This window comes from Pezoporus occidentalis, unplaced genomic scaffold, assembly GCF_034315485.1.
Source record: "Pezoporus occidentalis ecotype Australia unplaced genomic scaffold, CSIRO_AGI_Poc_V1 ctg129, whole genome shotgun sequence".
Lineage (NCBI taxonomy): Eukaryota > Metazoa > Chordata > Aves > Psittaciformes > Psittacidae > Pezoporus > Pezoporus occidentalis.
Window position 1 is genome coordinate 3084560 of NW_026913092.1, and position 24004 is coordinate 3108563.

Below are 24004 nucleotides of genomic sequence, written 5' to 3' on the forward strand. Positions count from 1 at the left end.
TTTTATATTCCTCTCCCTTTTTTTAGTCTAATAAAACCTTTAAATCCTGTACTAGACACACGAATATATCAAGGGATAAAAAAAAAAAAGGGTGGATAAAATGTGGTTTTGAGCAATTTTAAATGTTTTAATCCAGAGGCAAAATGGAGTTTTTTAACTCAGTAACACCTTTTGTGCTGGGCATGTGCTTGGTACCCAAGAAGCAATGCCCACTTGGTACTTGGGAAGCCATAATAATTCTGCTGTCCTAGAACACAAAAATGTGATTTCTCAGCTTGCTGGAGAAGAGAGAGGTGTTGCTGAACTGTTGGCCTAGCTTATCATCTCCATAAGGAGGGAAGCACATAAAGTGTGGAAGGAAATCCACCAGAATGCAGGAGCTGGTGCACAGCCATTAGACTGCAATTTCCATGCAGTCTAATGAAAGAAGGCCAAGAAACTGCAAAATGGCAGAGACTGGGAATACTGAAACAGGTTGTACACTGTCAATTATATTTTCCATGGCAATGATGCCTACAGGACTACAATTTGAAAAAAAAAAGCAAAACAAAACAAACTGTTACGAATAATCTCAAGAAGGAAATATTTAAGTGATAGGTTAGAGGTACGTAGATGCTACAGATTAATCAACTGTATGAAAATGAACTATTTACCAGGAAAATCACAAGGCTTGAAGATACCTAGCAGTAAGCAAACACTGCCGCTGAAGATTTAGCGCTAAGTAGCACCTGATTTATGGATTTATCAAATGCTATGTCACTCAAAATGTGAACATGAGATAAAGCAGTTAAGTATCAAGGGAAAACCATATAAAATGAAAACCAATAAAATGTGTAGCAAATCTGGTTAATGAAGGGGTCTAGCTCCAACATTCTACGTCAATGACAGAAAATTATGTAAACATGAAAAGAATGCTATCTGTAGCTGCTTAGTCTTCATGGAAGCTCTTTTAGAAAGTTAACAATTAATATGAAAGTAATAGGTCAAAAATTAAAGAAATAATGTGCTAAGTTTAAAAGCCAGAACGGTAAAGAAAACAATCTAGTTGTGTGCAAATATGAAATATGAGTGATCAGAATTAATGAAAAGAAAAATGGCTGAGGGCAGCTGCAGTAGAGAATAGATGCAACAGTATACTAGGGCTCATTAAAACTTCACCATTTTGTTTTTTCCTCAAGGAAAGCAAGTTTTTCTGTAAAAAATGTGGCTGAATTTAAACTTTAATTAAACTAATAACACGTGTTGGATGCACTTGACCTCTTAAACAAACTAGCACTACTTTTGTACAGTCTTCAAAGAAGTTAAAAGTCTGAGCTGTAGATGGGCTAAGAATTCATGTAGGAAACCCACAAAGGAGCAGAGTGACCCAGTGAACATCAGTGCACGTGGGCTTGGAACACCAATCACGTGATTGCTGCATAAACAGCATCTGGCTTTTACAAGGCTCATTTATCAAGGAGCAAAGCAAGTTGTGGGTATAAGGACTCTCCTGCATACCTTTCCCATTGTATGCAGTTTGACTACGAGCCAACCACCACATAGTCCATAACCATGAAAGCCTACATGAGCTGCCTTTGAGTTCTCCCAGCTGAGCAGCAGGGCTGCATGGTGGTGACCTCCTCTGAGCTGGGATACCTCTCAAGGTTGCTCCTTGAGGCAGAGACACCTTTTACCAACAGCAGATATTTGGATGAGCCCAGTTTGAGCTCTGCCTGAATTGCAGCTGGATTGCATGGTGACTCTCCCCTTGAGCAGGGGCACCTCTTAAGGTTTAAGATTCTTTACCTGAGACTAAGAGATCCTTCCTTGCCCAAGGCAGAGAGACCCCTTATATATGATAACTCCTTGGTAAGTGACTGATAGCATATAGAATTAATACTACCGAAATATCAGTATTCCACATAACTACTCAATTATTACAAACTTTGCATATATAGTCCTTTTGACATAAACTGTTCACCAAGTCTAGGACTAAGTCTGGATCCAGCCGCACCTAGACTCCTCTTGGAGAAGGAGTTTAGAAAGCAAGGGGGTCCATTCTGAACCTTGTGACTTAACAGGAGGGTCTTCCTCACCCTTTTGGATCTCCAGTCTCTGTGTAAATCATTCTAGCTCAATCTTAACTCAATTTCCTCCATATGTTTCTTCCATGTAGTAAATAATGGAGTGAACCTTGCCATCAAACTTTGCTTAGTCACACTTTTACAAAATCATATTAAACCCACTTTTACTAATAATACCTTTGATGGTGATTCTTAAAGCAATCCAAGTCACTCATTCAGGACAAGTTTGTAGAGTCGTCAGGATCTGTGATATAATGCTACAACTCATTATGGCTATTAATACACTTTCCAAGCTGAACAAAATGAAACAAATTTATTCCTTTGAATGTGTAAATGGCCTGGAACAGAAGACTAAAAACTAGTAAAGTATAAGCAAGAGCATCACTGGCAGTTTTAGCACAGGGTCAACAGTTACCTATAGCTACTGGGTGCAAGTAACAGAGTGAGTTGGGAAGCACAGCATGAAATGCATCTTGTGCCTACATTAAGAACTGCCTTCTCTCCCTGTAATGGCAAGTCATACCAGAGCAAAGAGAAGAGGAAGATCTTAAAGAATCTTAAAGATGAGATTCAGAGCAGCCCTGTGGAGAAGGACTTGGGGGTGCCAGTCGATGAGAAAATGAACTTGAGCCGGCAGTGCGCACTCACAGCCGAGAAAGCCAACCATATCCTGGGCTGCATCAAAAGGAGCGTGACCAGCAGGTCAAAGGACGTGATCCTGCCCCTCTGCTCTGCTCTTGGGAGACCTCACCTGGAGTATTGTGTGCAGTTCTGGTGTCCTCAACATAAAAAAGATATGGAACTGTTGGAACAAGTCCAGAGGAGGGCCACAAGGATGATCAGAGAACTGGAGCACCTCCCATATGAAGACAGGCTGAGAAAGTTGGGGCTGTTCAGCCTGGAGAAGAGAAGGCTGTGTGGAGACCTCATAGCAGCCTTCCAGTATCTGAACAGGGGCTATTGGGATGCTGGGGAGGGACTCTTCATTAGAGACTGTAGTGACAGGACAAGGGGTAACGGGTTAAAACTTAAACAGGGGAAGTTTAGATTGAATATAAGGAGGAAATTCTTTCCTGTTAGGGTGGTGAAGCACTGGAATGGGCTGCCCAGGGAGGTTGTGAATGCTCCATCCCTGGCAGTGTTCAAGACCACGTTTGACGAGGCCTTGGGTGATATGGTTTAGTGTGAGGTGTCCCTTCCCATGGCAGGGGGGTTGGAACTAGATGATCTTGAGGTCCTTTCCAACCCTAACTATTCTATGATTCTATGATTCCATCTTTTCCTTCACAGCTGTGCCATAAATGATCCTTACATGCCGGAGTATCAACTTGCTTTCCAGCATTTGTCTACTGTAGATTGTCCCTCCTTGATAGAGCTTTCTAGCTTCTTTGTGACTGTTCATTATTCATAGCCAAATACAGACATCAGAAAAATTACAAATTCAATGCAAAATTAAGCCAACTTAGCCAGGTATAACTGTACCTCTGAATGCACTATAGACTTAAGTCTTCTTCATGTGCAACTAAAATGCTTGTTCTGAAGGTACTGTAGTAGTTCACCTTGTTGTGAAAGTTGCAACTGAAGTGCCATTGCAAGAGCCATTTGTAACCAGGTGGCTTCAATGACACTAGTTAAGTTTGCCAAGTGTTTTGGGAATATAACAAGAAACAGCGTGAATGTGTGTATTAAACAACACCTGTGTTTCAGTTACTTGCACTACAGTCCCAGTTACAAGTGTTGCATCACATTTCCTTCAGAAGTTACATACAATTAATTCAAGGCACGTATTACAGATAATAAAGAAGAGGGAAAAGAATATACTAAAACTTCTTTCTTATCTGCTGTGTAGTGGTTCTGTTTAGGGCATTAGACGCAGGTGTTTCAAAAATTTATTTTTTTTTATTTTCTTCTCATTTGTTATGCATACACACCTCTTAAAGCAAATCAGATTGATCTGGGAGCTGAACTCTAAAAGAACAGTCCATAGGGACTAATTTGTCCCTTGTCAAAAGATCCCAAAGCTTTTCTTAGTTTGGTCACTTAACAGTAGTAAAAAACCAAACCAATTTACAAATCAGTGCATCCAACTGGCCTTTTAAATAACTAGCACACTTATTTGAAATGTATTACAGCCTTCACTCCTTTTTGTTTTTCCATTTAGACAACACAGGAGCAGTTCACGAAAATCAAAGAAAATTACTAACTATTCTCTTAAGTGACAAATGTAAATAGCTGGAATGAGTTACTATTTATACTCACTTGATATAATACGGCACTTTGTTTGGTGAGATTGCTCTCTCCCAGGGGCCTTGGACAGAAGCTGTTAACAACAAACAAACAAATAAATAAATAACTGCAAACATACAGTCATACATACAAACATGCCTAGAAACAGAACAGAAACATGGAGGTCAAGTTCAAAGTAAACAGGAAAGACAATGTTAATCTCTAGAATTACGCTTGGCCACACTGATATAGGTCTGCTTGCTCAGTTGCCCATGAAGGAAGGATGGATTAACTTGCTGTTCTGAAATTTCTGTCCTAATCTGAGAGAAATTGCAGTCATTCAGCAGCAGAGATTATATACACACCCCCACCCCCCAGCCCCCCCTTGATGACTAAATTTGCAGGACAGATAGGAAGCAGAGTGCACAGTCTGTCTGGCATGTTCTTTTGTGGGGTTGCTCCTCCTAATGTGACTGAGTGTTCTTCAGTTTCTGTCATTGTGTGGTCGCTGCTTTGCATCCTAGGAACAGAATTACATGCTTGTTTACATTTTACATTGACTGAAGTTACACTGAGACACCATCCAAGTGTTTGTGGTTTTTTTTTTTTCCTCATGACTTATTCTAAACAGAACAATTTCATTTTTATTTCTCCACATTACTAATTGTGTCTTAGTGATTTCCAGTAACAGCAAATAATGGGGAAAATGACAGTGTGATCACAAGAAATACAAAATGACATTACTCGCTCTTGGCTATCACAGTGTTATATATCAACATCAGTTTACAATATAATGAAAACATTTTGCAACAATGCTTCCTATAAAACTCATTGCTGGCAAAACAGTTGTAAATTATTTTTTTTTATCATAAGTTTTATTAGAGGCAGAGATAACATAGAGTTTAGGCCATAATGGAAAGATAATTGTTTTTGTTAAGAATTTGTTATCTGTCAAGCCCAGTAGGACCAAGAATTTTCTTTTTTAATATAGTGATTAAAAAAGAAAATATATGAAAAGCGATCTGCTGGGGAAAAAAAGCAGCCTGTTTGGCTTTACCCAGTGTAACCCTTCTTTTTAGTGACCCCTGCTGTTCACAAAGGAGATCAATTGTTATCAAGACTAGTAATTAGTTGCTATTTGGCTCTGAGTATATTCTTTCCCTCTCTTATTCAAAATAGATACTTTAAAAACGCCACTCCCAAGATGCAGATACTTTAACAAAGTCACCAAATCACAGTCCGGGGGGTAGGAAATTGAAGTGAAGGAGTTAGACATAGATTAGAATTTTTATGCTATCAATTCCTTGGTAATTCCTTTGTAAGTTTTTATTCAGTAAAACTAACCTGAGTGTTAATATGTGTTCTGACAAATAGTTTTAAAATTCCTACTCAGTGACAACGTTAAGGTTTCTTACCCTTGGGAACTGGTATTATTTGAGGACTAATTTGTATAGAATTACACCAAGTTATAATGTTTGAAAGTAAAATACCCTTCAGTATTAACTAAAAACTGACTTTACATATTTCTCTCCTAAACAATCATTAATATTCCCAATGGAAATACCACTGAGCTACACTTCTTCCACTTTGTTTGTTTTCATTCAGTACCTAAATGAAAGAATACATTGCTACATTTTTTGGGTTTTTTTTGGAAGGTGTATTTCTTCTGTTGCTTCTGAATTAATCTGAGCAAGAGCTTTGCAGTCCTAATTTACTATCACAGAATCTTATGTATGGTAGTGGTTTTGATACATTAGAAAAGTAAGAAATACTTTGCTTTCATGAGAACTAAGTGCTATAGGAATAACAAACAATTCCATGGTGTTATGCATAATTGGATTTAGTGTTCCTTCAAGAGATTGCTGTGAAGCTGTCTATATCACACTTTTGGTTTTCTGGATGATTCTAGCCTTGCATAAATTTGAGTTGACAAAATACATGGTACTTTTACAGCTATGCTAAGAGAATAATAATTTCATTTTTGGCAGAAGCCCAGAGGTTGAGAACAGCTGTTTCTTATCTCTTGCTACCAGTACAGATTTACTGTCCATTACAAAGCTAGTGCAGGTAATGGACATATATATTTAATTCCTGTTCAGACCATTTTAGTAGTAAATCTGAAACTCTTGCTAGCAAAAACTCTTCTTATATGACACTGTAGTATCCTTGTGGGCTACACTACTCAAGAAGCATGTATCTTCCTTTTTGCTAAGTGTAATCCAAAAGTCTTTTATTGTTCTAGCTTGCACAGCCTAAGAACACATTACCATACACCCAGCTACTTGCAATATTGTTGGCTAATATTAAACACTACACCAAAATATAGGCATTTTAAGAGTGAATTTAAATTTCCTTATGCTTTATATTGATATACATTTTAATGGTTACCTAATTTGAGAGGTTTTTTTCTTTCTGATGGTGTGCTAATACATATTACTTGCTTTGCATATTCAACCTAGGTGAACACAGTTCTTGACAGTAAGCCCATGTACATCCTTATTTGTTTGCAGAATGTAAAATGAAATGGTAGCATGCTGGCTCTCTGAATATCAGCAATGTTTTAATCTATTCAGGGACCTGAATGAAATATTAAATGGGATGATAGCATAATTTTATCTATGTTGATATTACAAAAAAAAAAAATCATACATATTTCACTTTAGCACTACAAACATAATGAAAAATACATGTATGTTTACTAATAGTAAACTATTTCTCCCCCAGCTATTTAAAGGGTAAATTTAGTAGGGCCACATTTAGAAGTTACTCTCAGTGGTCCCTGTTTACATAGTCAGCACACACTTTTAGTCATTCTGTAATGGCATGAGTTTACATTTTCAGTTCTAAATTAGAATAAAATCTTTTGACTCCTATTTGTAACTAGGGGTTAAAGTATTGTGAAACAGTTTTAGGAAAGAAACCACAAAGTAGCACTGCCTAGTACCCATATGCCATGCAGTGTTACATGCGTCTTCTCAAATACATTGTTTTTTTCTTAGAAATCTATTATATTTATTATATATGCATTCCAGAATCAGCATTATGATAGTCAAAGCTGAGCTCATTTTTATATTCACAATTAAGAGCTGCACTACGTGCTTTGTGGCCACAACAGCTGTAATTCAGAAAAGTGCTTAATTATGTTCATGTTTTAATAACAGTAATTCACTTATTCAGCCTAGGAGCTCTACCTGGATAACTTACATTGTTCTACATAGCATTATCATCATTAGTATCTTTATGCAAACACAGAGCTAGAAATTTGTTTATTTACTCACATAAAATTTGGGTTTGTACCAATTATTTTCACTCCCACAAGGGATGGAGTTGGTGCCTTCAGATAAAGGCAGGTAGGGAGGACGAAATTATGAGACAGTCTTTGCATCTGGAAAGACTCTGATTCCCAAGAACCGGAAGTTCACATCTGTGTAAGGTACCCTAACCTTTCAAAGAAGATTCATTGTGTACTTTTCTAATTATTTTCAAATGACATTATAAATGAGAAGATATTGCTCTTCACAGACTATAAAGAGTTTATGCCTGTCATCCTGAGAGAATATGCTAAAGCAATGTTTTCCCTCCATTATCAGTTCATGATACATGCTGGCAGGATGCCATCTCCAATATGTATGCCTGCATGACAGGGGCACGATAAAAGTGTTTGCATAATTTATTATTTCTTTGAGATCCTTTGCAACAAATGTCAGTATACATCTGTAAAATATGATTCCCTCTCCCCCCCCCAATTTACAGACAATTGATTTCTAAGTTATGTGCATTTATTATTGTACTAAGTGAGACCAAAGGACAATCAGTCTGCATTGCTTAGCACTGAGATATAGTGTTGCGCCGTGTAGTTGAGAAACTGATGTCAGAATACATCAACTACACAATTTAGAAGTTACAAGGTGGGAACATCAATCAAAACCTGTCTTTCATAAGGACTACACAGCATGGAGTCTATTCTGCTCCAAGCTGTGCTCATAGTGGTGCACACATTGATGGATTTGTGAGCATTTCTGAGATAGCTCCTTCTCAGCTTGAATTCTGCTGTTCTTAAACCCGAGCAAACACTTGCTTCTTCCCTGCAACACTAGCAGCACTGTCTACTGCTACAGTACACATAAAGTCTCTGACTATACCATTTTCAAAGCACTTCTAACCAATTTGAAGAAGGGATTATTAGTCATGAAAAAGCTTATCATGTGATCAGGGCCAATTACAATGACTCGCATTTTACGAGTTATAAAAGAGGCTTCTCCATCCTCCATTTCCTGCTGGAAATTTTACAGCCCATTTAAGATTTCTCACCTGCAGCCTAGGGTCCACATTACATGATACAACCTAAACAATGCATACCTTTAATCATGAACAGAGTTTCCAGAACTTTCCAAATGCCACTTGTAAAACAAACTATAAAATACATCTACTGCTCATTTTCTTAAATGTCACAAAGGTAAATGTAAAATGGCAAAAATACAAGCATCTATCTGTTTAATACAGAAATACTGCATGAGATACAGTAAAGTATTATAGTCTGTATTGATCCATGTATCCCAAGTTACAGGTACCTTATACTGCTACTTCTGCTCCTGTGCTCTTAAATTAAAACCTCTAAAACTGGCTCATCAAATAAGGTCATAAAATGACCTAATCAAATTGGTAATTTTTATGCAAATGGAATTAGGTAAATAGAAAAATATATCTTTGGTAAATATTCCATGTCTCTCAGAGCAAAACATAACAGAAAAACATCTTATATATAAAGTATGCCTATTGTACTGCAGTCATGGAGTTTGAGGGTGAAGGACTAAGCACAATGTACATCCCATGACAATATGGGCACATGGTTAAATAGATCAGAGTTAAACTTGGCAATGTAAAACATAAAGTAGTTTTCATTTAGGCTTCACAGGTCCAATGTTACTCTAAAAAGATTATAAAATATTGGGGGGATGATTTTGTCTTAGCAACATATCAAGTCAGATGATGGGCAAAATTATAATAAGCAATAATTCATATTTGAGTCTTATCCAGAGTAAAAAATAATATTTGTTTGCCTGCAAATTTTTTTAGCATTTCAGAATATAAGACTGTCTACCAATCAAGGATAAAATCCAGAAATTAACTAGGCTGCTATAGGAAAAATAATGAAGAGAGCAATTTTCCTGACTACTCCCTCAAAAAAAAAAAAAAAATTAAATATCTGCTCTAAAATAAATACTAGACTGCATTTTTAATTTGATGACAAATGAAAACAAGAACAGAAGAGAGAATGAATTATTTTTAACTAGCATTCTAAGGTATTTTTCATTGGAAGCCTTCACAAATACAAGATATTAATTACAAGGAAAAATTGTTTGCTTCCAGGAAAAGAGAAGGGGAGAACATTATAATTTGAAAACTGATTTTATCATTTTGTCATAGGTATAGTCATAATAATCTAACAAGGACTGAAAGTAAATGGACTGAAGACTTTAAACCCAATTTACCTATCAGACAAACCTTGAGGTTGAATTGGTGCCCAGTGCTACTACAAATTCACCATGATAATAGCGGTGACAAGACCCTTGAAGTGAATATTTTTTGTAAGTACTTTATCAGTTTTCTTTTTTAACTTTTTCGGAAGCACATGCAGCCATTTTGCATTAATACTATAAAAATAGGGGGAAAAAAAAAAAAAGAGTTTTCTAGCAATCAGGCTCTTCTAGCTTATATGGCCGTACTTAAATGCAATATAAAATCCCTTTTCTTCCAGACAGTTCCCAGAATTAGGCCAATTCTTTTGTAGCCACTTTTCCTCTGTCTTTATCTTACTGCCTGGTAATATTTTCTATTCAAAACATTAAATGTGATAGCTAATAATATTAAATCATATATCTGAAGACATGGATGAATGGACATGGTCTTCAATATCTGCATGTCAAAAGTGACATCTGGAAGATAGTATAATGCATGCAGTGAGAAATAGAAAAATATATAGCTGTTAGCACTGGAAAATAAATTTATCAGACGGATGGGTAAAGTGTCTTAAGAGTCCTAGAGCCCTGTCATTTTTAGATCCAGATATCTTAATTAGAAGGACTTGCCCTTTTAAAGTTGTCTGCCTATGCAAGAAATAGCTTCATTAATCTTTGCTTTGCATAATAATCTAAGCACTTGCCCAAAAGGTGTGAGATGCAAGTATTTGACTTCTTTCCCAGCTTGAAAGAAGTCAAACCCACACCCCGACTTATTCAGAATAGTGGCCTAAATAACTGGTGGAAAACACAAAGGCACAGAAAGAATTAAAAAAACAGATCTGAACCTTAACAGGTCTGAGCTTATCTGGAGAAGGAGAGACCTAGGTTACACAGCCCACTTCAGAGACCATATTTTTATTTTGAAGCAACAATTGTCCACATAAAATACAGCAGATGTACTCTGATCACTAGACTGCAATACACACTGTTGGCTCCAGTGTTCATAACCTTTCTGTTTCTGAATGGAAGCTGCTATGGCTGCCTCATTTCATGTTGAAGTCATAGAATCATAAAAATCACAGAATCAAATAGGGTGGAAAAGACCTTTAAGATCAAGTCCAACTGCAGGACTGCCAAGACCACCACTAAACCATATATCACTGAGGGCCTCATCTACACAGTTTGTGAACACTTTGAGGGACAGTGATTCCACCACTTCCCTGGGAACCCTGTTCCAATACATGACTACCCTCTCAGTGAAGAAATTCCTGCTTGGAAGTCCAAAACTTAAACACATAATTAGGTATCTCCAGTTAAAGTATAGTTCTAAGCACATATTTAGGTATGCAGATGTAACAGTCTGATACCGATGTACCCATGCAGCTGAAGCTTGTAGCTTGGAAAATACAAATCACACGATGTTAGCTAGATGTAAACCAGCCTTTTAGACTTGCAAACATAAGTGTTGTTTCTTTTCTGCTATTTTCAGGTTCTTCACCTGATGAAAGTCTATGTTCTCTGAGATTGGAAATCACAAGCTGTGTCTGGGGTCTCCCCGTGTCACGTTTGTAAATAATTGCCAATTATACCTGAGCACTATTTCATTGACATGCTATACATACTATCAGATGCCTCATGCTGGAGCTGGACAGTAAATTACAGGATTTGCTTATGCTTTCAGAAGGTGTAATACCTTCTATTTTTCAGCAATCACAAGTAATCCATGTGAATTTGCTATCACATTAAAAATAGGGCTGATGGGAGCCTGGCTAGCACAGCAAATGATATTAAAACTAATCTGACATCAATCCTACCTCTCATTTATCACATCTCAAGAAAAAAAAAAGAAGGTAATAACTGTTGTGACAAATATAGGTGGGTCCTCCAGGAAGAGGCAATGAATCCCATACTTTGTAAGAGGCAGCATCAAGAAGGAAAATAAAGGAGAACTCAAAAAAGTAAAATTATTCCAGAGGAGTCACTGAAAACTGGAGCTGGCATTATGCTTGAAATTTGCAGGTACCCTTTTCCACACTTCAGTTACTGTATATAATTTTCAAATTAAGTACCATCATCCATGAAAGGATCCCAGATTTTTTTAATTAATTTGCTAGAAATTTACTCATTTCTCTTTTTTAATTTTATTTTTTACATCCCAATTTAGATAATTCTAATTAAATGCAAAACCTTCAAACCCAACAAAGTAATTCTGTAGATCTAATGTTTTACACAAGTAAAACATTTATCAGCTATAGCTTAACAACTATTGCTCTGAATTCTGTGAGCCTCTGTCCTTAGATAATAAACTAGGAATAAAGGAATAAACTGAGAAAGACCTGGGACTCTGTGGAGACTGGTGGAATTAAATGAGTTTGGGGAAGCACGAAGGAGTGATCAGAAGATCCCTGTTTTTCACTCCTGATCTCTCCAGTTCACATCTTTCTTCCCACTTATATCAGAAATAGCTATAAGAATAGCTTTTAAAACAGGGCACAGCTGCTTAGGAACAGGGACTACCACTTGATTCTTTGAGTGCACAGTGCATGACAAATATGAAGTCCCTGCGTCACTCATTACTTTTGAGCTAGGTTCTCAACAGCCCTAGTCAGCTTCAGTTCCAGCCAAGCAGAAACAGAAAGATGATGCTGTAATTTCTATATATAAAATAATAACAAACACATAAAAAAAGGCATCACCACAGGTTAATGGCTTATATTTATTTCTTCCAGATAGGAGAGAAACGTAATTAAGTCACTGATTTTATGTGAACTTGACTGCAGTACCACCTTTTTTGCAGAACTACTTAAAGGTAAATTGACTCTAAAAGGGCAATTTTTCATATAAGTATATAAACACAGTTGGGAGCTGAAGATCATCACTCACACCTTAAGGTGAGCAAGCACATATGGTAGAGGGAAAGTTGATTCTGAATTTGAGAGGATGAACTGTTTATTACTTGAATATAAATTAGTTATGAAACGGTCAATAAATTACTTATGTTCCTTACTTATTACAGTTTGCACTGATATTATGTCTCAGCTCCTTAGCTAAAAATGCTCTCTGAGTTGAATTTATAAAAGAGCAGAATTACTATGATTCATCTTTACACCATTGTTGCCACAGCCAGATTGATCCAACCTGGGCTCTGTTTGCCATCCACTGGAAGATCACTTACACAAGCCATTAAAATCACCTTTATTTGACCTGCCCAGTTCTGTTTGGCAACCCTTATGGCTGATTTGTTCATCCCCAAAAGTATAGATATAGAAACAAGACTAGTGCTCGATGAGAAAGACTCTGTCACTCTCTCCTGAAGTGCTACCTCTCCAACAGATATGCTTTCATCAGTGGAGAGATGCAGCAGAGACAGTCATGAAAAGTACGTAAAAGAGTGATATTTTCCTCAGGTATATTAATAGTACACGCTTTTGGAATTTGATGCGTATGTAAGATGGGACTAACAGATGCACTAGCAATTTTCAGTGACTGCATACTTATACTTGGGAAGGAATCTGTGGATATTTTCAAATAACCAACATTTGCATGCACATTTAAGAATATGTATTTACACATGTATCTAAGAAAGAGCGAACAAACAAAACCCCACACATGTCCATTTTTTTCTCAATTATTTGGCTATTTCCAAAGTACATTTTCACCTGGCTCCTTTTCTTAAAGCAGTCCTCAAGTAGTGAGAAGTGTCTAGAATGACACTTTGCTGGCTCTTGTTAACACACAGAAGAGTAACATGTTGTCTCAAGGGTCTCACTAATAGCAGGCGGGGTAAAAGATGTGACTATTGTAACACTGAACAACTTTTAGAGTGATCTCATTTATCAGCAGTAAGGCAGAATGGGTCTAGGGCATAACTGTCCCACATTTCCTAGCTGCACTCAGCACCAGCACAGAGAACAGTGATGTGTTGTTCTATGTGATAATGTGATAGGTCACTCCAGTCTCTTCCAGACTGCAATATAGGATTGCTTAACGTACCCTTCACATTTATTTTTTCACCAGAAATACACTGTGTGTCATAAGAAAAACAGGCACCTGCTTAGATATTGCATTCATACCAAATACTCATAACAACTCTCGCATGTTCAATCTTGAGAAGTCTGATTTGTAGTTATATATCTTGAGCTGAAAAATTATTCCCAGTGATCAAGATTTAAAAGATATTTTGAAAAAGTAGTAGAAATTACAAAAATAGGGCTTATTTCTTCACAGGATTATATTTTGATAAAAAAAAAAAAGATGCACAGTTGAATACTTGTGAGTCTGCATTATGCTTATATGGCACAACATCAACTCTGGTTTTGAATTTATAGTTCACCCCACTGTGAATTTTCAGTTTTCCATTGAGATTTTTCCGTAAAAAAATGGTGAACCAATTAAAATTTCAGGGCAGTATCAGCTGAAGAAAAGTTTGTCCTCTACCCCACTGTGAACATAGCTGTGCAATAATAGCAACATCTATTTCTGATGTCTGGTTAGCTTGTCCCTTTGCATGTAGGCGACTTATCTTGTGACTGTGTTCTCTTCTGCTGATATAATCTCTTAAATAAAGCTTTAGTGTTTACTTTCCTTAATTGAAGTACAATAGGAAAGAAATCGCTTCTAAGAAGCTTCACTTTAGTCACTGCCTTGGAGCTCTGACAATGTTTCAAGTTGTCTTTCAGTGTACTTCAAAACATCCTTGATACAAGAGTGCATGTGGAAGTGGAGTGGGAATACCAATGGAAATTATATCTTCTGCAGAGTTGTAAAAAGTTTATTGAATTGCCATCCTTTTTCCAACCTTCCCATGGTGGTTTTGAGCCTCTCACTGCTCTAAGTGATCAAATTCTGCAAAATTTTTTTCTTTCAGGTCTTATTTTGCTGCTTTTTGGAGCTGAATATTTATTTGAACATATAACCCACATTTATTTATTCATTAACAAAAAAAAAAATAAATCCTTTGTGGGTTGCAATCATCAGAAACTCTTACAATATTTAATATCATTTTAATTCACTAGTCCTAAAAGGGAACATTTAAACAATGAAGACCAGCCTTGTACTGACAGATGTATGGAAAAAGAGACTTGATACTGGCAGATATTTTCTTTTTACCCTGGACTATACAAACTTATTTAACAGTCTTCTGCTCCCAGCAATGAAAAAAAACCCTATAAAAACATTACAATACAGTATAAAATAGAAACTCATAGCAACAATAACCAGCATGCGGCTGCAAAAATATCAATTAATTGCATATGCAAGCTGAGCAAGAAAAATGGGATATTACTTACTGGTAAGAAAATGCTGGGAAGTAGGGCCAAAATCCCTGTGAGCTTCGTGCAGTTGCCTGATGCGCTCATCAATGGCCACCTGTTGAGAGGAGGAAAATAAAAAAGACTCTTTTCTAAACAAGTAACAAGAAGCAATTCTAGTCAGATGCTTTTCCCATTAGAGAACATTCTGTTAAAAATTAAGCAGGCTTCTGCAACAATCATTACCCCTCAGGGCTTAACTGTGATTTAATGTTTTATCCAAAGGAAAGGAGGTAAAAAAAAGTTGGGATTGGTTTTCGGTGTTCTCCCCCCAAATTTTAAATGGTGCAAGAACAAGTTGAAAATGGAAAGGCTGACAAATAAAAGCGGAGCAAATTGGCCTGGCTTCAAGAAAATATGACTGTTGCTTGCCAGTACTGAAAACAGAGACATTCCTCTACATTAATACTTTTACAGCACTACCTCAAAACTACTTTTTGAGAGTACAGTATTATAAATCAGCATGTGAAAAGTAATCTCTTTTAATGTGTACATGATAAACATATTTTAGCTGAGTGCAGAAATGAGGGTAACCAAAGAGCCTCTGGTACAAACATTTCTCTGTTCTTTTAATCAGTCAAATCCTAGCCCCTCAACCCTTTTCTTTGAAGAGTCTTTTAAAGAACACGTTGTTCCTAACGTTTTGTTGGTCTGGTGTACTGCATGAAAACATAGATGCTAGTTGTAAGGTTGGTTTTATCTTTACCCTTGAAAATCCCAGTAAAGTACCAAGCAAGCAGTCAAGAGGACGTGATTGCCATAAGGTTCAATAGCGTACAAATTACATCTACTAGCAGCTTTATAGCCTATATGCTAAAAGGATGCCATAATCAAGTTAGACCCAAGAACAGGATCACATAAAGCAAGGCAAAATATTTGAAAGTAATGATAGAATATTTTAGAAATGTTTTAAGTAAAATAACTGATAAGGAGCATTCACTCAATGTAAATAATATCTGTAAGGAAACGTGTTGTGTCAAAGAAGAATGTAAAAGTGATCTGGTTTTATCATCCCAATTCTGAGGTATATAACATGGAAATAAATAGGTAAAGCAAAAAAAAAAAATTAAGTAAAAAGCGATCCACATTTTGAAAAGATTTTTTTGGTTGGTGGTAGGAATAAGCAATTGTGTAATAACGGGGCATGGTTCTGTTAGAAGGAAAACATAATGACAGAATTGACTAGCTCTTTGATATGGGTGTCTTTCTTTGCCAAATATTCTTTAGCCCTCAAAATCTTGTTTCACTAAACAGAACAGAAATTTAACATTAGGACATGATTTTTCTGCTTACAGTTTCAAAATTGACAGTATGACCAAAAGGCCTCCCCTCTCTTTCCTCAAGCCATTTTTTCAGGTGATTTTCCTGCAGCTTCCTCCATTTCTGTGATTCTCTTCTGGCTTTCTATACACAGGCACGACCAATGTGATTTTTTTTTTTTGTTAGTCCCCATTGACCAGCATTTCACCATATAGCCTCTGTTCTTACTTCTACTGTTTTCTTGAACCCAGAATTGCTCACAGGGTAACATTTTTACTGGTAGGTTTAAGGCTTGATTGCAGAACCTGTGCTTTTTCTGTTTAATTTTGCTGATTGCTTAGCTAGATAAAGCTAAGCCTAGGATGAGGCTGAACTGTGGTCAACTTTTGAAACCTTGTGCAGAAGAAACCTAAGTAAAGGACAGTTTAAGCCCAGAGTGAATTGCATCAACAGATGTTCTCTTAAGCAACTCTTCAGACGAGGAACTGCCTTTGGGCCCGAGTTCACACCTAATTCATAGCATAGACATAAGCTAGTGAAGTCTAAGTGCATAGAAAACAATGATAAAGCTGTTTCTGGTCATCAATATCATTAGCTCCAGTACGGAAGCAAAGATTAATGTTATACTGCTTTTTTTTTGAGACCATCTTAAAAACCTGAACGTGCACAAGTCCATGGGTCCTGATGAAATCCATCCATGGGTCCTGAAGGAGCTGGCGAATGAAGTTGCTAAGCCACTGTCCATCATATTTGAAAAATCATGGCAGACAGGTGAAGTTCCCGATGACTGCAAAAAGGGAAATATAACCCCCATTTTCAAGAAGGAGAAAATGGATGACCCAGGGAATTACAGACCAGTCAGTCTCACCTCTGTGCCTGGCAAAATCTTGGAGCAGATTCTCCTAGAAATCATGCTAAGGCACATAAAAAATAACAAGGTGCTTGGTTACAGCCAGTACGGCTTCACTAAGGGGAAATCCTGCCTGACCGATTTGCTGGCCTTCTATGATGGGGCTACGGAACTGATGGACAGGGGTAGAGCAGTTGATGTCATCTACCTGGACTTGTGTAAAGCATTTGACACTGTCCCACACAACATCCTTGTCTCTAAATTGGAGAGACATCAATTTGATGGATGGACCACTCAGTGGATAAAGAACTGGCTGGATGGCCACACATAAGGAGCCATTGAGTCAATGGCTCAATGTCCATCTGGAGACCAGTAAGGAGTTGTGTCCCTCAGGGATCGGTGCTGGGACCGGTCTTGTTTAACATCTTTGTCACTGACATGGACAGTGGGATTGAGTGCACCCTCAGCAAGTTTGCGATGACACCAAGCTGTATGGTTTGGTTGGTACGCTGGAGGGAAGGAATGCCATCCACAGGGACCTCTACACGCTTCTGATGTGGGCTGATGCCAACCTCATGAAGTTGAGCCATACTAAGTGCAAGGTCCTACACCTGGGTCGGAGCAATCCCAGGCACAGCTACAGGTTGGGCAGAGAAGAGATTCAGAGCAGCCCTGCGGAGAAAGACTTGGGGGTGTTGGTCGATGAGAAAATGAACTTGAGCCGGCAGTGTGCGCTTGCAGCCGAGAAAGCCAACCATATCCTGGGCTGCATCAAAAGGAGCGTGACCAGCAGGTCAAAGGAGGTGATCCTGCCCCTTTACTCTGCTCTTGTGAGACCTCACCTGGAGTACTGTGTGCAGTTCTGGTGTCCTCAACATAAAAAGGACATGGAACTGTTGGAACAAGTCCAGAGAAGGGCCACGAAGATGATCAGGGGACTGGAGCACCTCCCGTATGAAGACAGGCTGAGAAAGTTGAGGCTGTTCAGCCTGGAGAAGAGAAGGCTGATAACACAGTGATGTTTTAGTTGTTGCTAAGTAATGCTTACCCTGATGAAAGACTTTTCAGTCTCTCATGCTCTGCCAGTGAAGAGGGGCACAAGAAGCTGGGCTGAAGCAGACAGGACACCTGACCCAAACTAGCCAGAGGGGTATTCCATACCACAGGACATCATGCTCAGTATAAACCAGCTAGGCTGGGGTGAGTTTTGATTAGCAGGTGGTGAGCAATTGTACTGTGCATCACTGTTGTCTATTATTTATTCTTTTCTCTTTTAATTTTGTATCTCCCTCCTTGTTATTTCCCTTATTAGTATTATCTTGTACTTTAGTTATTAAACTGTTCTTATCTTAAGCCATGGGTTTCACATTCTTTCAATTCGTCTCCCCATCCTACCCAGATGTACAGTATACAATATGCAAAATAGGACTATCAATTGCATTTGGGTATCTTTTACTTTAAACTTTCTACAGGATTTCTCCACAAGTAATGTTACTAAGAAAAATAAACCACATCAATAGGTGGATTTCTGAAAAGTCAGCTATTATTTTATCTGAATCAAGAAAATTAAGATTTGGTTTTAATGTCCAAGATATTTTTATATCTGATTTTCACTTAAAAACAAACATGAGGGTTTTCTGTAATTGAGATACTTGAACTGTTGCTTTTCTTCACTGAGGGTACATGCTTGAAGAGACATGCATTTCCATTATTTAAGCCACTGGTTTATGTAACATTTATCTTCTTTCAATCATAACAAAAGAAAGAGCCACAGTAATGCAGTAAACATTATACTTGAAGCCGAATACAGAAATAGTAAAAATCCTATACCAATTTTAAGTGATATTGACATGGAACATAAACAGCTTCTGCTAAACAAATGAACAACAACAAAAAAAAAGTTAAAGTTCCTCTCCTTTACAGAAAAACTGATGAAACAAGTTCTGTTTCCCATAATTTGGATGCACCCATGTGAACTGAATATATAATCAGGTTCAGATAAACAAATTACAGCACTAACAAAAGCAAAGACATGTCATGTAGTTGTTTGGAATAGTTTGTAAGTACTTTATATAATGTAGGGGATGGATTTGGCTTGGGTCTACTACTAAATATTTTTTTTTCTTTTTTTATTTTTCTGTGGTTTAACTGAGAACATTTTTATTACATCTAAAGCATTCTTTTGTGTTTATGTCCACATGGAAGAACAGGCCTAGATCAAGAAGGAAAATTAAGGTGTTTTTATTCAATTGTCAATTTTTTCCATGTTCTCAAAGAGTACCTAACACCAACTATTAAGGTGTGCTGGAGTTAACTGAGCTGTTCAGAAGAATGTGAAGCAGGAAGGAGCTGTACCCCATCATGTTAAAGTTGTGCCTGCAAATGGTGAGCGGCCTCAGCAAAGAGCTAAAAACTTAACGTTTCTCAATCCACAGATCTTGGATTCTTCCATGTACAAATTCCATACAGGGAATTCTCTACAGCCTAGGTCTAGCACAGAGTCTTAATCCTGCCTCAGTCTTCCCCATAGCTCTGATGTTCAATTGAACAAGTTCAGTAAAAGACACTACCTCTGGGGCGCTTATCTCCAGGCAGATGATTTCTGACCACTGGGTTAAAATGTACTCCACAAAATGAGTAGCTCCAGCACTGTATGAGTGAAGGTGATTGGTCGAATGCCTGTTTGTGCTCAGCACACTCAACACAATTCACATTCAATGAACTCTGCAAGGAATTTATTCAAAAAACTCTTTTGTGAATCTTAAATGGTCATAAATAGCCAGTGAACATATGTCATGAGAAAACATCAGGTAAATGGGAAAGTTACAGGTGAATGCCTCCACCTTTGTTAGCACTGAGGCAATTCAGAAAGAGACTTCCATAGGTTCCAAATTCTAATTCACAAATCACACCTGAATTACAAGTCAATTCACTTCTTTATCACAGTTCTCTGTTTGGTCACCCACATTCCAGTATCTGAAGGGGAACTACAAGGATGCTGAAGAGGGGCTCTTCATCAGGTACTGTAGTGGTAGGACAAGGGTAATGCATTTAAACTTAAACAGGGGAAGTTTATAGAGTAGATATAAGGAAGAAGTTCTTTACTGTGAGGGTGGTGAGGCACTGGAACAGGTTGCCCAAAGAAGTGGTAAATACTTCATCCCTGGCAGTGTTCAAGGACAGGTTGGATGGAGTCTTTGGGCAACATGGCCTAGTGTGCACTGTCCCTGCCCATGGAAGTGGGGTTGGAACTAGATGATCTTAAGGTCCTTTCCAACTCTAACTACTCTATGATCGTATGAAGAACAAAGTGTACTAAAATGTTTAGGTATCAGATGCTATGCATCTCCCTTCCTGATATACCCAAATAACGTCTCTTGAAGTGCTTATTAAAGACATCTAGTGTTCTAACTGTGTTTGGCTTTCCTGGTCAATGTTAGTGGTAAATGTGCAGATGCACACTCTTTAGCAAAAAGCACAAACAGCTACAGTTCTTCCTAAATGACCCCATAACCAAAACACTTTTGATGCTCTGTAGTTTAGTTTAACTGCTACCATACTAGTGAAGCAGCTAGAAAAATGCATTATACACGTGTCCCTGCTTGCAAGCATTACTATATTTCAAAGACTATTTCTTGTAAAAAGATTTAATAATTTCCTCCTTTGCTAATTTTAAACTGCAATCACTTTTTTAATGTTTAAATTTTTCTCAGAATATTTGATAAGCAAGGAAATAAAGAAGCTTATTACAAAAACAGAGATTAAATTAACACCCCTTAGCCTCTTGTACTGTGATCACATTGTCATAATTGAAAGTAACTATCAATTTTCTTCTAAAAGGCTAGGAAGAGATGCAAGTGCTTCAGAAGAAACACCATGCAGAATAATGAATTAAAACCCATTCTGTTGAATGTAGTTATTTGTGTTCATTTAAAAAAACACAATAGAAAAGCCCAGACAAAAACCCCACCCCACGCAAAAGCCAACTCTACATGTGACACCAGTGATGCTATCTGAAAAGTCAAGGTAGTTGAAAACATGAAACTAGCAAATAAGTCTATACAAGTATATGACATATCTTTGCATGCTACTTTTCTTGGAGCCCACCCTGGATTATTTTTAGGTGTATCTCCTTAGAAATAACTTAATTTGCTAAACTAAGTAAGGCAATAAGTGGTGGGTAGTTTTTTGGGGGGTTTCTTTTTTTTTTTTCTTTCTATGTTTGCTCTGCACACTCATTAGATCTCTCCATTTTCCAAGTTGACTTTTTACTCTATTTAGGAGAAAAAGGTATCTGTCTTTGACGCTCATGGAAATGAAAACCAGCTTCTACTACCCATATTTATAAGCCAGATCATGCTGCCATTGAAAAGATTTAATAGTGTTATGTACTATTTTGATAGGGCTTTATTAATATTATAATAGAAAAAATATTTTAATTCTCCTTCTTCCCAATTCATTATTGCTAGGTCTACTGACATGCTAGCCAAGTGCTAGCATCCCAACATAATGTGAAGAGAGAATTCTTTTTTTTGTGGTTTGCTTTTTTCATATTGCCTTAAAAGAATAGGAAATTTTTCCTCACAAGATTTCTCTGAATATTTTCACATTCTGAATAAAATATACCAAATATAGCAAATACTAGAACATCTTTCAATCCACCAATAACACAGCTTAAAATAGGTAAGGAGGAATGGGTTTCATTAAGTTCTATTTTGTCAAATTACCTCACTTTCTATTTTAAGATCATTAACAGAGGAGGAAGGAGGCCAGGTAGATATCACCTATTCCACTCAGGGAAATTAGGCATTTACATTTGAGCTTCTTCAAATTCATTTGAAACACAGCAACAGCAGCAACTTTTCTGAGGTCAAAATAATATCCTTTCTGTAAGGACATCTAAGGGCACATGCAGTATAATATATTGACACTCCATCGTCATCATGGCTTGACTTTGCAAACAAAGATTTGGGAAGGGCTTTACCTATGCTTACTCCAAGTGTGCTGATGACTAAAAAGGCCAACGTGGGATAGACAAATCCAGTTGCAAAAAGCACAGTAAAAGGTCTCCTTGGGTGGTATAGGTGGGGAACGATTCTTTCTACACTGTCTTTTCTCCTTGAGACTAATTCTGCATGAGTTATCAAAGGAGACAACTGTGTTATGGAGCAACCAATGTCCTGAACCGCCTGCATGCAGGGTTGGGTCTGCGACTTCCAGGGTACCTTATCACCTGCCATTTTGTCCTTTGCCTGTCGCTACAGGGCTTTGCAAGTGTAGATAAACCCTTTGGGCCTCCGCAGTGGATTTTTTAGGTGAGGCACAGGGTGCGCAGAACCGGCCCCACCCTTTACACCTGAGGTTTATCTGCCAGGGCCTAGGGAGCTCGGATGGTGACAGCATCAGGCCGTAGGTTTGGTTAGAGTATCCTTCTCTTAGATGGATAGCCTTACAGAGCTAAACAAGCTCCATCTGTCCAGGTTTGAAGTTAGAGTTTTCCTTCTCCTAGGATGTTTGCCTGAAGGCTAGTGAGCCCATCCTGCCCATGGACACACTTTGTCTGACCCTTCAGTTGGGACCTGTCCGACATGGGACACCCTACCAGTGGCATATGCCACCACCAGCATAGCTCCCAACCTCACAAGGGCACACAAGTTGTTTCCCCATGACAAGAGGGTGTCCATGAAAGAGAGGTAGACACTAATTATGTAATTATGCACCCCCAAATGCTGACAAGTTATATGAAGGTGTGAGAGTAGCGAATTTTAATACTTATTAACATGAGGCAGTATAAATGAAATCACTAATTAAAAAAATACAAAATATAAAAAGTTAAGACAATTGTTGAATGGTTGAACACACCTGGATTTTGAGGAAAACCAGTAAGAAAAGAAGGAAAATAGTAGGAGACTGTCATCTAAACAGCTATATTCAGTGCAGCAGCAAAATGGCACCCAATCTCCTTTTCCAAAATTTGCTTCAGTAAAGGCTGTTCTCATGAAAAGAGCAATTTTCTGTATTAATAAGCATGCATAGATACAATATTAAAATAACACTCCTTTAATTCCCCCACCATATTCATAGCATTTCCACAGCCTCCTGACCTTGACTCCAATCACATCCAATTTGACTGCATATCAAAGGAAACTGGCTGCTACAAGACCCTCTTTAATCTTACCCAGCAATTCTCCTCCCAAGAGCTGAAAAATTTCTTTCTTTTCTCTCACTGACTCAGAGCAGCCAAAGCAGTACAAGGCTCTTCTTTACAAATCAATAAACAAGATCTGATCTACTGTTTTTCTAATAACTACCAAATTCAGCCACTCACTATTCCTTTTATATTAGGAGATAAGGATGGATTTAACTAAGCCCACTTTGTGCTGTTAATGAGGAGCAGCTGGGGAAAAGGCAGTTGATGGTCATTGTTCTCAGCTGCTGAACAGCTGACAACAGTCTTGAAATTTACTGAGTTCAAAGCATAGCAAAAGGCAACTAGTTTCCTGGTGAAAAGTTTGGTAATCTGAAATATTTTGAGAGTACAAAAAATTAACATGATGTGTGCTTATTTCCTATGCTAAAAAATAAAACCAAACAAACAAAAACTTTATTCCTATGCATTTACAGCTCTTATAAAGACTAAATTCAAGATTACTGGGTCATGGTAAGATTGTATACTTCAGCAGACTGAAATCTGAGTGACTTCATGTAATTCTCCTTTCAGTAAAAGTGAAAAAAAAAAAAGAAATCCTAAAATCTAGTAGGATACATGTATTGTACCTTGACTGCTTCTTTTAATCTTCAGGTAAAACAGGAGAGTAAAATGTAATAAAAATT

General features: G+C 37.6%; 1 protein-coding gene across 21 annotated transcripts in view; it reads right to left on the minus strand.

Annotated features, from left to right (window-relative positions):
• The window catches only part of DMD (dystrophin), a 1213044-nt gene that overhangs the window by 113187 nt on the left and 1075853 nt on the right, over window positions 1-24004 (minus strand). For all 21 annotated transcript variants that reach the window (XM_062608089.1, XM_062608087.1, XM_062608095.1 and 18 more), the window contains 2 exons: window positions 15040-15118; window positions 4323-4383 (listed from right to left, as the gene is read on the minus strand). In XM_062608089.1, coding sequence (XP_062464073.1) covers window positions 4323-4383; window positions 15040-15118 — 140 coding nt within the window. The remainder of the gene's footprint in view (window positions 1-4322; window positions 4384-15039; window positions 15119-24004) is intronic.